The sequence below is a fragment of the Ruditapes philippinarum genome, unplaced genomic scaffold (genome assembly GCF_026571515.1).
Source record: "Ruditapes philippinarum isolate M1 unplaced genomic scaffold, ASM2657151v2 ctg878_1_1_1_1, whole genome shotgun sequence".
Lineage (NCBI taxonomy): Eukaryota > Metazoa > Mollusca > Bivalvia > Venerida > Veneridae > Ruditapes > Ruditapes philippinarum.
In genome coordinates this window covers 68678-86053 of record NW_026856248.1, presented here as the reverse complement: position 1 = coordinate 86053, position 17376 = coordinate 68678, and the positions used below count along the sequence as shown (strand labels likewise).

General features: G+C 31.5%; 1 protein-coding gene across 1 annotated transcript; it reads left to right on the top strand.

The window, feature by feature from the left end:
• The first annotated feature begins 6933 nt into the window (after nt 1-6933).
• LOC132745942 (uncharacterized) lies at nt 6934-16367 on the top strand. The gene is made up of 6 exons (XM_060734960.1): nt 6934-7081; nt 10208-10332; nt 10690-10772; nt 12069-12200; nt 13457-13609; nt 14201-16367. The coding sequence occupies exons 2-5, from the start codon at nt 10212-10214 to the stop codon at nt 13589-13591; spliced, it is 471 nt and encodes a 156-aa protein (XP_060590943.1). The 5' UTR covers nt 6934-7081; nt 10208-10211; the 3' UTR covers nt 13592-13609; nt 14201-16367.
• The last annotated feature ends 1009 nt before the right edge of the window (nt 16368-17376 follow it).

Below are 17376 nucleotides of genomic sequence, written 5' to 3'. Positions count from 1 at the left end.
TATTTTTCATAGTTTGACTTATATTTTTGGAACACATGAATACATTGAACATTGATTTTTGTAATGTAAATTAAGCATTTTATTATATACATTTTGTTGACATGGTACCTGTTACCTATTTTAATTATCAAAATGTTAAACTCATAATGCTAAGTGAGTAATTATTTCCCCAACTAAATTTTAATAAATAATTGTTATTATATTGAAATAAATTGTCTAAGACTTTTATATATTGATACATGTATGAGAATTCTTAATTAAGAATATTTCTTATTTTACATTGTATTTGTAACATAATTTCTTGGACTGTCAAATAAAGGATATATTTTGACTTATACTGTCTTGTGTATTTAATTATAAGGAACCCCAAATATGAGTTATATTTTTTATATTACATAATGCATATTATTGTACATTTTTGTATCTATATTTTACTTGTTTGTATTTTCAAATTTAAACCTTAAAATAACATGTATTTTTACAGTAATAACTTCTTCAAACTTTGGGATAGAAACCATCATTCTTAACATGTCAAACATACTTAAGATATTGTTAAATCAACACATTTTGCTTAAGCCTAGGAAGCACTTTAGGTCTTTTTAACACTTCTCTTTGTTTAACAGATGGACTGTTTTTTATAGAGTAAATACAAACAAATGCAGAATAATAGCTGAGTAAAATATCACAGCTTTGTTTCCTTCTTAGTTTTTGACATTTATAACTTCAAAGTGAAAACCCATTAATAAATTAATTCTACTTTTCAAACAATTCCAAAACATACCTATAAAATAGACAGTTTAAGGTTAGACAGTCATAATTTCTTGGACTGTCAATAAAGGATATATTTTGACTTATACTGTCTATGTGTATTTCTACAGGTATGTTAAACTTTATTTTATATTTTAACTCATGTTAAACTTTATTTTATAGTTTAACTCTTTTTCTAAAATCTATAGGAAATGAAATTTTGTAAACTTACTTTAGTCTCTGACTTGTTTAAAATGTAACTTTATGTTTTACTTACAACATATTTTTCATAGTTTGACTTATATTTTTGGAACACATGAATACATTGAACATTGATTTTTGTAATGTTAATTAAGTATTTTATTATATACATTTTGTTGACATGGTACCTGTTACCTATTTTAATTATCAAAATGTTCTCATAATGCTAAGTGAGTAATTATTTCCCCAACTTAATTTTAATTAATAATTGTTATTATATTGAAATAAATTGTCTTAGAATTTTATATATTGATATACATGTATTGAGAATTCTTAATTAAGAATATTTCTTATTTTACATTGTATTTGTAACATAATTTCTTGGACTGTCAATAAAGGATATATTTTGACTTATACTGTCTATGTGTATTTAATTATAAGGAACCCCAAATATGAGTTATATTTTTATATTACATAATGCATATTATTGTACATTTTTGTATCTATATTTTACTTGTTTGTATTTTCAAATTTAAACCTTAAAATAACATGTATTTTTACAGTAATAACTTCTTCAAACTTTGGGATAGAAACCATCATTCTTAACATGTCAAACATACTTAAGATATTGTTAAATCAACACATTTTGCTTAAGCCTAGGAAGCACTTTAGGTCTTTTTAACACTTCTCTTTGTTTAACAGATGGACTGTTTTTTATAGAGTAAATACAAACAAATGCAGAATAATAGCTGAGTAAAATATCACAGCTTTGTTTCCTTCTTAGTTTTTGACATTTATAACTTCAAAGTGAAAACCCATTAATAAATTAATTCTACTTTTCAAACAATTCCAAAACATACCTATAAAATAGACAGTTTAAGGTTAGACAGTCATAATTTCTTGGACTGTCAATAAAGGATATATTTTGACTTATACTGTCTATGTGTATTTCTACAGGTATGTTAAACTTTATTTTATATTTTAACTCATGTTAAACTTATATTTTATATTTTAACTCTTTTTCTAAAATCTATAGGAAATGAAATTTTGTAAACTTACTTTAGTCTCTGACATGTTAAAATGTAAGTTTGTGTTTAACTTACAACATATTTTTCATAGTTGACTTATATTTTTGGAACACATGAATACATTGAACATTGATTTTTGTAATGTTAATTAAGTATTTTATTATATACATTTGTTGACATGGTACCTGTTACCTATTTAATTATCAAAATGTTCTCATAATGCTAAGTGAGTAATTATTTCCCCAACTTAATTTTAATTAATAATTGTTATTATATTGATATAAATTTTCTTAGAATTTTATATATTGATATACATGTATTTGAGAATTCTTAATTAAGAATATTTCTTATTTTACATTGTATTTGTCACATAATTTCTTGGACTGTCAATAAAGGATATATTTTGACTTATACTGTCTATGTGTATTTCTACAGACTATAAACAAAATAGCAATCCTTCCCCCCACACAAGCAGTTCGTTAAAGATCGTTAAAGATACCTCGTTAAATAAGTTTGATATTAAATCTTTAACTGGTAAGGTGAAAATTTTTCAACTTTATAGCAATGAGATGCCAACTTATGCATTTTCCACAATAAGTTATATAACAGTTGTAAAAAAAGGTGTTTAAAATGTTTAATCTATAACTGAGTGAATTTGTAAACCTTTTCAGCTCACATGAGCTAGTTCAGGGTGAGCTTTTAGGATCCTTGAATGTCCGTCGTATGCTGTCCGTCCACATTTGTTCGTTAACACTCTAGTGGTCATATTTTTGCCTCAATCTTCATCATTTTTTGGCAGGATGCTTGGATAGGTAATTGCTCGAACGATTTCGAAAAAGGGTCATCTCTGATGAAAAACTAGGTCACAGGAGCTAAAAATAGAAAAATATTGTTAACTCTCTAGTGGCTACTGTTTGTCTGAAAGTTTGTTTTGATGATTTCTAGATCAAGTTTGAATATGGGTCACGTGGTGTCAAAAACTAGGTCGCACTGTACAAATATGGAAAAACCTTGTCAACATTCTAGTGATCACATTTTTGCCTCAATCATCATCAAACTTTGTCAGGATGTTTGTCTATGTAATTACTCGGATAAGTTTTAACATGGGTCATTTCGGATGAAAAACTAGTGGGGTCAAAAACTAGGTCACACCGTCCAAATATGGAAAAACCTTGTTAACACTTTAGTGGTCACATTTTTGCCTCAATCGTCATCAAACTTTGTCAGGATGTTTGTCTACGTAATTGCTCGCATAATTAAGTTTTAACATGGGTCATTTTGGATGAAAAACTAGGTCACAGGAGCTAAAAATAGAAAAATGTTGTTAACACTCTAGTGGCTACTGTTTTGATATAAATTTCCTGGAAATTGGTCTGATAGTTTGTTTTGATGATTTCTAGGTCAAGGTCGAATATGGGTCATTTCTTATGAAAAATTAGGTCACAGGAGCAAAAATCAAAAATCTTGTTAATTCTCTAGTGGCTACTGTTGTTATCCCAATAGCCTGGAAATTGGCGTGCAAGTTTGTTTTGATGATTTCTAGGTCAAGTTCGAATACGGGTCATCTGGGGTCAAAAACTAGGTCATATTGCCCAAATATGGAAATACCTTTTTAACGCTCAAGTGGTCACAGTTTTTTAATCATTTACATGGACATGTACTTTTAGAAAAGAAAATCTTTCCTGGCATACTGAAAATAATGTATTAATATTTTAACAAAACAATTGAAGTTTGAAAATGTCATGTGAGATTCTGTAATTTTGTTAACATGACAATGTTTCTTTTTTCGTGCCACCTATTCTATGATCTTCACTATACTAAAGAAATACCCTATGTGCATGCCTGATGTCTAGTGCAACTAATTGTAAAATAGATAAATACGGAATCCCTAAAGAAAGCCCAACACGGCAAAATTGAAAATGTTGCAGGCTCGGTTTGATTGAGCCTGTTCATGGACAGTACTGGAAAGTGCAAATTACCGTCCACGCCCCCTAGCACCGGCTTAAGCAGAATTCAACATTTAAACGTGAAATAGTACAATTTTGAATTTAGAAACATCCGCAGATGTGTTCATACGGCGGTTATCATGGAACCTTCAATGTGACACGTAAGTGCCATTCCATGAAAAGCGGCGTATGGTCCCCAAGTAATAAAAAACGTGTGCCCTAAACGAGAAAACAATGGGCAGAACTAAATAAAATGGAATTTTGAAAGGGGATCAGAGGTTATGAAGCCTGCGTATCACAGATAAGACGTCAAAAGACAAATTTAAAAAGCAGGCAACATATCCTAAGGGTGATTCAACATTATTCAAGTAGGAATATTGGAACCACCCAACTAGAAAATGCCGAAAAGTTGAAACAAAAAATATCACAAGCACAACAATAATGTCGTGCTGAACGATCTTCAAGGATCGAAAATATAACATCATTGATTAAATGTACGGGGAGACTTTTTACAGCCGCCACACGGCACAAATAACACGGATGTGATCATAAAATAGATAAATACGGAATCCCTAAAGAAAGCCCAACACGGCAAAATTGAAAATGTTGCAGGCTCGGTTTGATTGAGCCTGTTCATGGACAGTACTGGAAAGTGCAAATTACCGTCCACGCCCCCTAGCACCGGCTTAAGCAGAATTCAACATGTTTTGAAATATTGTGTTGTTTTGTTTATGAGCAATTATTCCCCTCTGCAGTAAAAGCGAGATTCTGACCTAGAACAAAAATAGCTCAGATTCTAGCTTTGGCACATCAATATATTTTGACTAACCTGATGTCCAACTGGTCAAATACATGGACTTCTGTATCAGTTATATTGCCTTGCTTGTCTATAATTCCCTCCTCTGAAGGCTGATTACTTGACATCACCTTCAAATGTATTTCTTTTTTTCCTTGAAAGCTTTTACTATTTGCCAATGACCACAACAAGAAAGAACTTAATTGCTGTACACTACTTGTACATTGACTATGTATGATTATCATTAAGTTTTTCTTACGTTAAGAAGACATTTTGCTCAAATATATCAAAGTTAAGCATTGTAATTCAACTTGCCTAGTGGTACCTGGAATGTGTGTCTATAGCAACATGATTCATGTATACCTACAGTGCAAAACTTGTAAGTAGTATATACCTATAAATGTTTAGACAGCTCAGTCTTTCGTACATTGAAATTACAAGAAAGGTACATACTTTTTGGTCAACCCTCATACCAGACCTGGGGTAATCATTAATTGTAATCATTGATTTTTAATTGATTACATGATTACACTGTAATCATCATGTAATTGATTACCTCGCCCAAAATTGATTAATGTAATTGTAATTAATCAATTACAGCTAAAATTCTGTCAGTAATCATGATTACAATTTGATTGACATTGATTACTTTCAGATTTGACAGGAAACTATTTTAATTCAAATGATGCCATTATTTTACATGATACAGTGTAACTTTTGTTTTACATTTATACAGTAAAAGCCCTTAATTAAGACCATCATCTGGGCTTGACCAATGTGGTCTTAATTGTGGGGGGGTCTTAAATGTGAACATTCTTATCATTGCTTACATACTTTATGACAATGGTCTGTTTTAGTCATTTTGTTGGGAAAAAAAACAGTATGTATCTTAAGCTACAAGCGCAATATAAAAGACACTATAAAAGTATGTTTTGATATCTGATGAGAGGAAAACATATAATGATATTTCTGAAAAAAAAAACTTAAAATTCTCTTTGGTCAGATTTCAATATCAATCATTATATGATGTACATAAATCACCTATCAAGTAAAAATTAATTCTTCACAAAAAATAAATTTGCTAGAAGCAACATTAAACCACTCTAAAATTTACCTTCTCACCTTATTTCATACAATAACCCCATAATAACAGTTTTTCACACCTTGTGAAATAAAGTGTCATGCAAAGCATTCAAGCAGATCATAACAACAAATTTAAGATCTAGATAGGTCTCAATAGTTGATTCAAATTAAGAATAAAGCAAAGAATTTGGACTGAATTAGGTAGTCTTAAAAGTGGATAAGCAGTTGTTCTTAATTCTGGATCATGTAACAATTGACACAAACAACCTTGTAAAAAATAGTCTTATTAAGGGGGTGGTCTTAATTCAGGTATTGTCATTAGTAGGGATTCTACTTAACATTGAAAAATGTAATCAATTATCAATCAATTACTCTCTTAGAGTAATTGTAATTCAATTGATTACAGAGGTAAGTCTGAGTAATCAATAGTAATCAATTACTATAAAATCAGAAAGTAATTGTAATTAAATCAATTACTGATCAATGTAATCATCCCCAGGTCTGCCTCATACATGTATATACAATAGTATTTTTATGTTGAATTGAAGTATATATATCATAATTACAAAACTATTGAAGAAACAAGAGGGCCCAGAGGGCATTCGATCACTCACCTGAGAAATAGGTCAAAGTGTAGCCCCTTTTCACCCCAAAAGCACAATTTGTAAACAAGGGACAGCTAAATCTGAAAAAAAAATTACACTGTCACCAAGGAAATTTTTGTGTCAAATTTGAAATTCTAAATTTAATATTATTTGATTTTATTCAGGCTTTCTTCATATAACTTACCCGTGGTGCAGAGGTAACACGCTTGTTAAGGGTGTGAGAGGTCTGGGGGTTCAAATCGCAGTCAAGGCAACTATTTTTTTTAAGTGTTTTTTATAAGGAAGTAGCAACGATATGCAAGGATAAAGTGTGGCTGTCATAAAAAATGAAAATAAATGGTTTTTTGATGTAACTGTAGTCATGCAAAATTCCGTATGTAACAGGAAAATACATACAAATATACAGAACGATTTAGATTGCAAAGATGAGAAAATAACACAGAGCTTGCAGCCCTTTGATTTTTTTTTTAATTGAAGGTCGAGATGAGACAGATGTTTTTTCGTTTAAAAATTTACATTTCGCATTTAGTGTCTACCGTAAGATACTAGTACCGTTTTTACGGCATTTAGCTTTACTTTAACCTGGTTCTCAAGTAAAGCAGGTAACCAGAAATATTACAGAAAACAAACAAGAACAAATACACTAAAACGGGGAGCAAAATAAAGCTATTTCGCGTAAGTTTTCAATTCCTTTCACAAAGTATTTATCTATTTTTCAAGTTTACCTTATGTATTATTTTTTCTTGCGGTATTTCCATGCATCTTATGAACCAAAAATTGAAAATTATATTCTGAAAAAAAATTGGGTCTGACACTGAGTCATTATGTAGGACAGGTAACAACAAAAAGGAAAGGTTTTAAGCTGACGTGTATTTAAATTGAGTTAATAAAGAATACAACTTGCAACTTGAAAACATTATTAAATGATGCAGATCGGGCTCAAAATATTACTATAGTTTTGTTCAAGCATTCTAAGACCTACTTTTGTTTTACACATTTTGGCAATCATGTTTTTGTCATGTTTTGATTGATTTGAAATGAAGGAAAAGACTTGTGCTATTGGTCTACATCCTTGTGAGGGGTTTGACAGAAAGAGATGATAGATAACCTTTAATAACCTTTAAAATATAAATCTCATTCTCTGTCACTGTATAGGGTAAGTTAATCGTCATCAATTTTAACAGTACATACATGTAATATCCCTCAAAGCTTAAGTTAATGATAAAAGACAATATTTTAAAGTGAAGCTATGCCTATCAAAGACAGGGTATAATGATAATCAAGGCGGCAGCGTAAATGATGAGAGTACAGGTGGAAGTCAAAACAACTAAATGCTTTCAGTTTTATATTTTGCTTCACTTAAATGAACAGTAACCCACCTGAATCACAGGAATTTCTATAAATATATTAATCTTTTAGAATGTATTTGTAATGTTCGATTGATTCCTTTAATATTTTAGGCAGTTTTTATATTTCTGCATGAATGTTTGTCATTATCAATTTTTGGTCAATCCCCAGTAGCCATAATTTTGACATAATTGAGCTCATCTTGACAGTGCAAAAATTAAGCATAATGCCACTTTAAGGTCAATCTGCTGTGTGTATACAGGGCCTTTTTCCCCTTTTTTGCTGTAGCCTGTATCAGGCTACTTCCCCAAGCCAAATTACTACCTTTTTTCCCCAAAAAACAGTCCAAATTTCCCCTTCTGGCAAATATTTCCCCTTTAACTGAAGAATAAAAATTGTAAAGAAACTTTCTTGTTTTAAAATAGATAATTGTTTTGTCCAATGAAAGCTAATAATTCAATAACCCAATAGAGGGATACCTTGATTTAATACAATTGATGTTAACTCAGAGCCTCAGTCTGAGTTTGCAACTTTCTAAAAACAGCATGGGAAATCCCTGCTGCCTTATTTTCTAGTGCACATGTGATTTGTTACGACAATATGGCGACCGATACGATGTCACTAATGTAAACAATGTCACAGAACAAGAAGAAAATACGATTGAGTGACGTTTGTAATTGTTTATTAAAAATTGGATGAATTGATGACCTTGTGTCCGAGTATCACAACATGCCCAACTGTCGGAAATAGCGAGCCTAGCACATCAGTGCCAGTAATACAGTGTAAACTGATAATAATGTACCCTCTGAATCAAACCAAGAACCCTCACATGACCAACATAAAAAAAAATTAAAATACTATAAATAGGAAATATGAGTTAATATAAAGGGTCAATAAATTGATCTGTAAAAAATGTTTTTTACTCCTGTTGGACAGAAAGCTTAGTACTATAGTAAACCTTAAATGTGATTGGAGGAAGATATGCAAATAAATTATGATATTCCCCCGAAATGTGTGAAAATATGATATTTTTCCCAAAAGTGTGGAAATCGCGCATTTTTTCCCCACAAAAAGGGCTAGGGCGCCTTCCCCAAAACTAGTGAAAAGGCCCTGGTATATGTCATTTGATGGTGCTTATGCATGCAACTTAGCATATGATTGGATTTCTGTGATATCGGCAGGGACACATACAGTAGCCCTGGAATATTAATTTACTATATATAATATAGTTCTAGGCCCCCAGCAGGGGTTTTACTCAATGGAAGATAGATAGATATAGTCTCTACATCATCATGTATCAATTGGCTGTAATACAAATGCTTATAAAACATTAAGGTTGAAAAACTTGACCTGTGTCAGTTTGCTTAAAATTATTTGAATTATTGATGTAATAGTATAAGATATTGACCAAGTACAAAGTCTTTCTGTTTAGGGAAGACCTGGTCATGAGCCAAGTAGTTATGGTCTTCTTGCTGCACACCACTGTTGGTTTGAATCCAAACAGGGACTTTGGATTCTGACATGTGAGGAAGCTATCCAGCTAGCTCACAGAATGTTAATGGTTCTACTCAGGTGCCTGTTCATGCCATTTGACCTATACTGTGTTGGTTCAACATAAAATCCAATAAAGAAAGCGAACTTGACAGTTAACACTTCAGAGGTCCTGGACGTTTTATCCCGAGCACTTGATATAACACACAAAGATTATTTTTAACACAGCACTTAAATATTAACGTTCTGCTTTATTTTGCATTTAACTCTTCATATCTGCAATCTGTCAGTATCAAGTATTTGATATATACTGTCAATATAGGCAAGTTTTGGATTATAATATATCAATGTAAAATAACTTTTATGTATTATGCAGTTTTTTTTATAACTAAGCCCTAAGTAAGCCCTAGCCCTAGAGTTGTTGGGAAATCAGTTTTGACTTTCCACTGGTTGTTTGTTTGTGTTTATGAAGGTCTAATCCAAAGAGAAGGGCATTTAATGTTGATTTTACCTAAATTATCTACGGGAGGAATTTTACCAGGAATTTCCAGATGTCTTTGCTTCTGGTAGAGGCTGCAGCTGTAAATCAAATGGACCGCATATGAATTTTGTACAATTTTTATCTACCTGTACTGTAATTTTTCTACAGCGTTTGATATGTTACAGATTATATGATTTAAAATGTTGTAATAAGAAGGCTATGGTAACTGTTGAAGTTTTATAGAAGAAGACTTCAAGCATCCACTTTTGTCACATTCTGAATGCCGGAAGAACCGCTGAACTTAATACCGGAAGAATCCCTTAGGAAGTTAGATATTGCTCTGAGAAATTGCTATATGTATAATGTGTATATATGTTTAATAAGTAAAACACCCAGGTACAAGTAGCTAAAGTAATTTACAAACATGATTTTAGACTGAAAAGGGATAAATATGATTTATGACAAAAATATTCTACTTACAGAAAAATGTCGGGAAAGCCATATCCTACAGCACAATATGGATCGGGATACCCGCAACAACCCCAATATCCAACAAGCTACCCCCAGCCTCAGTATCAGACCGGGTATCCTTACCAGCAACAATATGGTATGTTTATAACAATAGATAATTATATAATACATAAAAGAGATTTTAAACTTTAAAGGATAACTTCTTTTTTTAAGGAGATAGTAAAAACATTTTAGTGGACCTCCAGCCTTTTGTGGGATAGTTCTACAAGTAGTCAGACTTTTGATTTCATGCCAATGTAAAAATAATAATATGGATATCTTATAAATCAAGCAGCTTCTTTAAGCTACACTTCATAGCTACTGCTGCAAGAAGACGCTATCACCTTTATTACAAAGATATGTAGATCACCATACAAGCAGTTATGATCAGTTAGTTGTTGAGATATTTTTCCTTGTTGCCTTAGTGTAAAGCTTTACTTTCATTTTTTTAAAGGTCAGCCTGTTCAACCATCAGCGCCATATTATGGTAATCCAAACCCACCACCATACCAAGAGGCACCACCACCATACTCTCAGGTAAGTTTTTAAATAAGAATTTTTTAATTCAAGAATTCAGAAAATCCTATTTTTTTAACGGCCGTTTTTATTGAGGTTACTTTATGTTAAAATAGATCTGGGGAAATTCCACCTAAATGGAAATGTATTAACGAACTAATGGTTTTCGCTTTCTTTAAAAGTTATTAAAACTGAAATAAAAAGCAGGTTATTTCTTTATAAGAAACCATATTAAAATCATAGTAATGAATAAAATTCCATTACAAAAAATAAAGGTAAATACACAATTTACACGCAGAAAATAACTATTCTGTTTTTAAAATAAGAATGATTCTCACTACCGACTTGTTTGAATATTTATTGATTTTCAAATTTTTATAAGAAAACAATTATTTTTGAATATTTTGCAATACTTATTTAAACGAATATTGACAATTTTCTCCAAAAACAGAAATCCCCTTTTTTCACCTTAAAACTGGTTAAATAATGTTAGTAAAGCACATATCTCATAATTTTTGGATATTCATGAACTTAAAATTTGTAGTAATACCCCAGATGCTTAAACGTAAAATACGAAAATGGCTTTTAACTAGATTTTCGAAAAAAAAAAGGGTTTCAATGCCAAATTATAAATGCCCTGCAGAAATTCAATATTTTATTAAATTATTCCCCTTTAAAATGTAAATTTGTTAAAAGAAAATTTAAAAATAACGGGAAATTAAAGAATCTTTTGTTAATTGTTTAACTGACAAGTATAAAGTAAAGGCTGAAACCCCATGCCACGCCTATGTTCATGCAAGTTTACAAAAATGTTTATTAAACTCAAAGCATTTAGGGTATTTGTAGGTCCACTTCAAAACCATTATTCACTATTAGGCTGATTTTTCCCTTTTTCACAAAAAGCAACAGTATCTCAAAAAAAATGGGTTTGTGCCTTTTAATTTTGTTCCATGAAATAAATCTTTTACGATACTAATAAAAGTACCGCTTTTGAGAAGTAAAATATAACTAAATTTTGGGGCATATTTAATTCAAGCAATTATGTACAATTAGATTCTTGGATAAAAATTGAATTTTAAAAAATTGCCTGAACAAAATTACATTTATATCAATTCCCTGATTCTCCTACAATAAAGCTTCCGAATCTGTCTACCACACTCTTGTTTTCTTGTTCAATTTGATATATACCCACCATTTGTTTCTTTTTCAATTTGAGATGTTGGAAAGAGGTGCTATTTAAGAATGTATGCTTGATACAATGCATTGATACAATTTTATAATGCCTATAAAAGTGAAAATTTGACCTTTACCTTGTAGTATCAGGCAGGGCCGCCAGCGCCACAACCCATGTATCCTCAGCAGATGCCTCCCCAGCAGCAGACAGTTATTGCCCCTGGATTATTCGACTCCGGGGCAAGATTTGATGGTATCGCCCAACAAAGAGTTCCTGTAAGTTTTAAATTGGCATAATTCATAGTTCCAAATAATAGTTTTATAGTTTAAACTTTATTTAATCAATTAAACAACATTTACAAACATTTCACAACAAAGAAATTCAGACTTGATTGGAAAGAAGTCAAACAGTTCTTATATTTCACAATTCCTCTCCCACCTTTATCAAATTTGTACAACATAATAGTGATATTACTCTGTGAATTAAATTCAGCTTTGTTAAAATAAACTTTTCTATATTGTAAGGGTTCTCTCTGCCATTTTAGCCATTTTCAAAGTTTGGGTAGGGAAATTATAATTTTGTTACCCACGATCTGCTATTTTGATACATTTTTGTATGATATTAGAAAATCATTCTGACATACTGGTAGCTAAAAGAAATTTTCAACCAGGGCAATCCCTGAAATTGTTATTTCATTTTATGTCTTAAGAAGATTTAAATGAGATAATTATTTCTTAAATAGTTTTGTTTAATTTTTAAGACAATTATTTGCCAGTGCTTTAAGCTGCAAACTTCAATATGATATCATTGACAAGAACATTGTGAATGGAGAACTATCGATGATGAAATCAATAATTTAACCATTTATTTGTAATTATTAATACATTTGACCTTTTTTGGGCCTCCATGGTTGAGTGGTTAAGGTCGTTGACTTCAAACCACATGCCCGTCACAGCTGTGGGTTCAAATCCTAAAGGGACTTAGGATTCTTTCAGAGGAAGCTATCCAGCTTGGTTATAGAACATCGTTGGTTTTACTCAGATACCCGTCTGCCCCTGAAATGGAGGGACTTTGAGGTCTTGCTGACCCAGAAAAGCTGGAAAGTCGCCATATGACCTATACTTTGTTGGTGCGACATAAAACCCAACCCCCCCATAAAAAAGATTCAGATTTTTTTCGTTGTTGAATTTGAAACTTAATAATCATGTTTTAGATATTTTTCTCAGTCTGTCTTAGTCTAAGGTTTTGATGATAACTGTCCAATTGTTATATTATAGCTGATATCCTAATGTACATATACAAATTACAGTTAGAAAATATTGAACATGACTTGTAACTAAATATTCATGGAAAAGCGAACTTCTGTTTTCAAGGTAAAAATGTAAAAATTTGCATGTTTTGAAGCAAAATTTCAATTTCTTTCAACAATTTGATGTATAAGAAGATAGATTTTGAGACACTAGTACGCCATTGGATTTTCTGTTTTCTTCTGGAGCCTTGCTGCTTTGATACATGTGTTTCTATATATCAGCCCCCACCACCAGGTGTTGCGCCCAGTCAGGCTCAGCTGGCAGCCATGCAGGGACATCAAGTTGTAGGTAGCCAACAAGGTACAAGCTGGATCTCTGGAGGAAGAAACGATGGTGGTTATACATGGGGATTCTAACATTTACTCTATATGGTGGTGAGTTTTGCTTATGTAACTATATGAAAGCGTTTCATTTTATAGGTTTCCTTTTTTAAAAAAAATAAGAAATAAGAAAGTCTTTTAGCCAACAATTGACTCGTTTAAAACCTGTCGATATAAAATTTCAACTTATGTAAGATTCTCAGTAAAATTTATATTGGGTGGGATAAAGCAGTAAAAATTGTTATCATTAGATGATCATTATACTAGTGTACTTGAACCCAGTATGTTCATGGCCTAATGGTTAAGGTCATTGATTTTAAACCACTTGCCTCTCACTGCTGTGGGTTTAAATCCTGCCAGGGACTTTGGATTCTTTGATGTGAGGAAGCTGTCCACCTAGCTTACAGAACATTTGTGGTTCTACTCAGGTGCCTGTTTGTGCCTGAAATAATGCGCAGAGGAACACCCAAGATCTTCCTCAACCAGTAAAGCTGGGATGTTGCCATATGACCTTCTTAGTGTTGGTGTGAGGTTCAATCCAGCCAATAAAAAAAATTGCGGTTTTAGACCTTGGACCCCAGCAGGTGTGATTATGTGTTGGCGGTGTTTTATAAATATAAAATAAGATTTATTTTCTGATTGTAGGGAAAGTTGGTGATGCATACAAGATCTAAAGTCTGTGATACTGTTATATCTGCACCACATTGACTTGACTATGTTACAATTTAAGCCCAAATTTCATCAATGTTCCATAGATATATTAATCTATAGCTCTGCACAGAATAAACAGTTGCATCATAGGAAAATTTTATTTATGTGAAAACACTATTGTAGGTATATATACCCTTTAGAAGATGTGATTTCCTGTTGCGTATTTATTTGTAGAAATAGAGAAAAATGTTAAGTTGAATATTGTGAAAATCATCTTTTTTTTTCGTTTAAAAGTTGAAAATCATTTCCCTAAAGATATATTATGCTCAAACTTGTTATTTAAGATTTATTTGTCTCTTTGTAAATATAAAATCAAGATGTTACGATTTCAAACAGAGTAGATATACAATGTAGTATGTATAATATTTCTACACACTTTAGGAGCCCATAATGTGAATATATTATAGTCTCATTAAAAAAAGTTTTAAGAAAGGAAAAAAACTTTACTTGACCCGTTTTAGGGAATGCAGCTTCTGGTACATAGATTTCAAATTAAACATTTTCAGTAAGAATTTTATAGATTTCAATAAATTTCAGCAATAGAAAATTATTTTACTCAAAGATGAGCATAGTATATCTTTAACTACATTGTAAGGATATTTTTAAAAAAAACTTCGCAAAAAAAATGTTATTTTCTGCCAGTAAAAAATGAAAAGAATACACTTTATCTTACATGTACTTAATTGTTTATTTTTTTAATTGAATGTAAAAACTGTATGTCATATGCCTCAACTTATGGTACTTTAGTGGAGAATCTTCATTATTTACAGATAAAAACTTGCTATTTATTGTTTAAATACATGATTGTAGAATTAGGTGTTTTAGCAAATTTATTGTTTTACAAGGTAATGGCTCTGGAAGCCAAAATATTAATTTTTTTATTCTTTTTGTGTATATTTATATAATTATGTAGAAAAAAAGTTATTTTGTTTTAACTTCATACCTAATACATGTATTCAAGATTTCTATTAATCAAACTCTTGTTCATGTTTTCATTATAAATTATGCACAAGTCAATTGTAACATTGGCCGACCTACCCTGTTGAAAAGCTAAGGCTTTGACCCCCTTTTAAAGGCCCCACCCTGCACAGACACTTTGAAGATAAAGTTCCCTATAACAAGTCGTACACTGTATTGCCCATCATCGTGGGTAAAAGGATGGTAGGGAGCAGGGTTGCAATTGTCTTGTATAAGTTATCACCATTCTTTCAATCTTTGCAACATTTTTTTTGTAATATAGGCACTCAATATCATTTCAATTTCAATATATGTTTCTTACCTTGGATACACTTGTCATGGTCATTATTTTCTTCTTTTGTCATGCTCTCAGAAATTTTTGTGCAAGTATAAAAAAAAATAATTTGCTCATTCTTGAAATGCATTGGTCACCCTTGCAGAGTCTTGAAAAACACATTGTTACTGATATCGTAGGTAATTGGTATGTTAGTATCAACCATGTACTTCTTTCTTCCGCTGAATGCCAAGTCAACTGGTTCTAGGTCATCAAGGTTAAAAATAGATTACTCACTGTAAAATAAGCTTTGTCATTCAGTTCAAAGTATCACCAGGGAGCATCTTTTGTTAATGATAATGATTTTTTTAACGATTTTTGAAACAGTTTTTTTAACATGAAGTTATTCTCATCAATTCAAATGCATAGATTTATTTAATTTTGTGTTTTTTAACTCTGAAAACCTATATTCCCCTATATAAAAGCTGACAATTAATTGTATTTGAATACTTTCTAATTTACATACTGTTTTTGACCAGTAAATACACTGATGTTGATACCTATTTATTGGCACCAACTTTCTGTTAAAATAGATAAAATAAAGACAATTGAGATTTTCCAATTAGTTTTTGCATGATTTTAGGACATTATTTTGTTCCAAAAAGTTCAGGTTGAAATAAAGTTACTGCATCTTTCTAAATCAAAATATTTTCATTCTTACTCTTGTGTTATTCAGAATCAATTATCTGATGGTGTTGGAAATTCTTTTACTTACATAAATACCCAAAACATTTCACTTACATTTGTTGTATCTATTGTAAATAGTTGTATATGATTTATTTCTTGAGACATTAAATAATATGCGAAAGATATGTTGTTACTTATTGATAAAGAAATGAGCCGTGTCACGACAAAACCAACATAATGGGTTTGCGACCAGCATGGATCCAGACCAGCTTGAGCATCCGCGCAGTCTGATCAGGATCGGATGTGCAGGCTGATCAGGATCCATGCTGTTCGCTATCAGTTTCTCTACATGTAATAGGGTTGGTAAGCGAACAGCACGGATCCTGATCAGACTGCGCGGATGCACAGGCTGGTATGGATCCATGCTGGTCGCACTATGTTGGTTTTGTCCTGATGCGGCTCAAATGTTATTACTTATTGATATCATTACAGCTGACCTATCTGTTTATAAGTATGAGGGCTGTCCCAATAAGTCATGGACAACAGTTTAAATACAAAATTCTCAATGGACTTCTAAAAAATTCTAAATGGTAATTAATACACTATTGCTGAGCAAACATGCAAAAAGCTAGTCAGATAACATTTGATTATATACCGGACAAATTTAATACACTAGTACCTGATAACGCAATGCGGCCCATATTCCAAGTCATAAATATGTTATGTAGCATTATGTTTTTCCTTTTCTCTAAAGAAAACAGTTTTAAATGTCAAGAAACCTTATACAAGACATACACATTTGTCAGCACTCACAATTTTTAACGGACTAAAATTTCTGAAATACTGACAACTGTTTGATGTCTTACCATTATTCTTCGTAAACGTTTTCAATTCTCTCCACTGTTCATGGTTGCTTGACTAAGGGCATCCCATTTTTGATATTTTTTCATCAACTGTTAGATACTTTTTATGACACTTGTATAATAATATCGTTTAAACAGGACTGTGTTATTCAGCATGAAATTGATAACCATCTCCAGGGTCGTTTCAGCATCAAACATCGCATTTTTATTGTGCTTATATAATTATATATGAAGGTCATTTATCTGTGGTCATTCCTCTTCTTGATTTTATATCACTGTTACTTCTCTATGTTATGTATCATGGTCTTTTCTATACTGTGGTGGTGGTG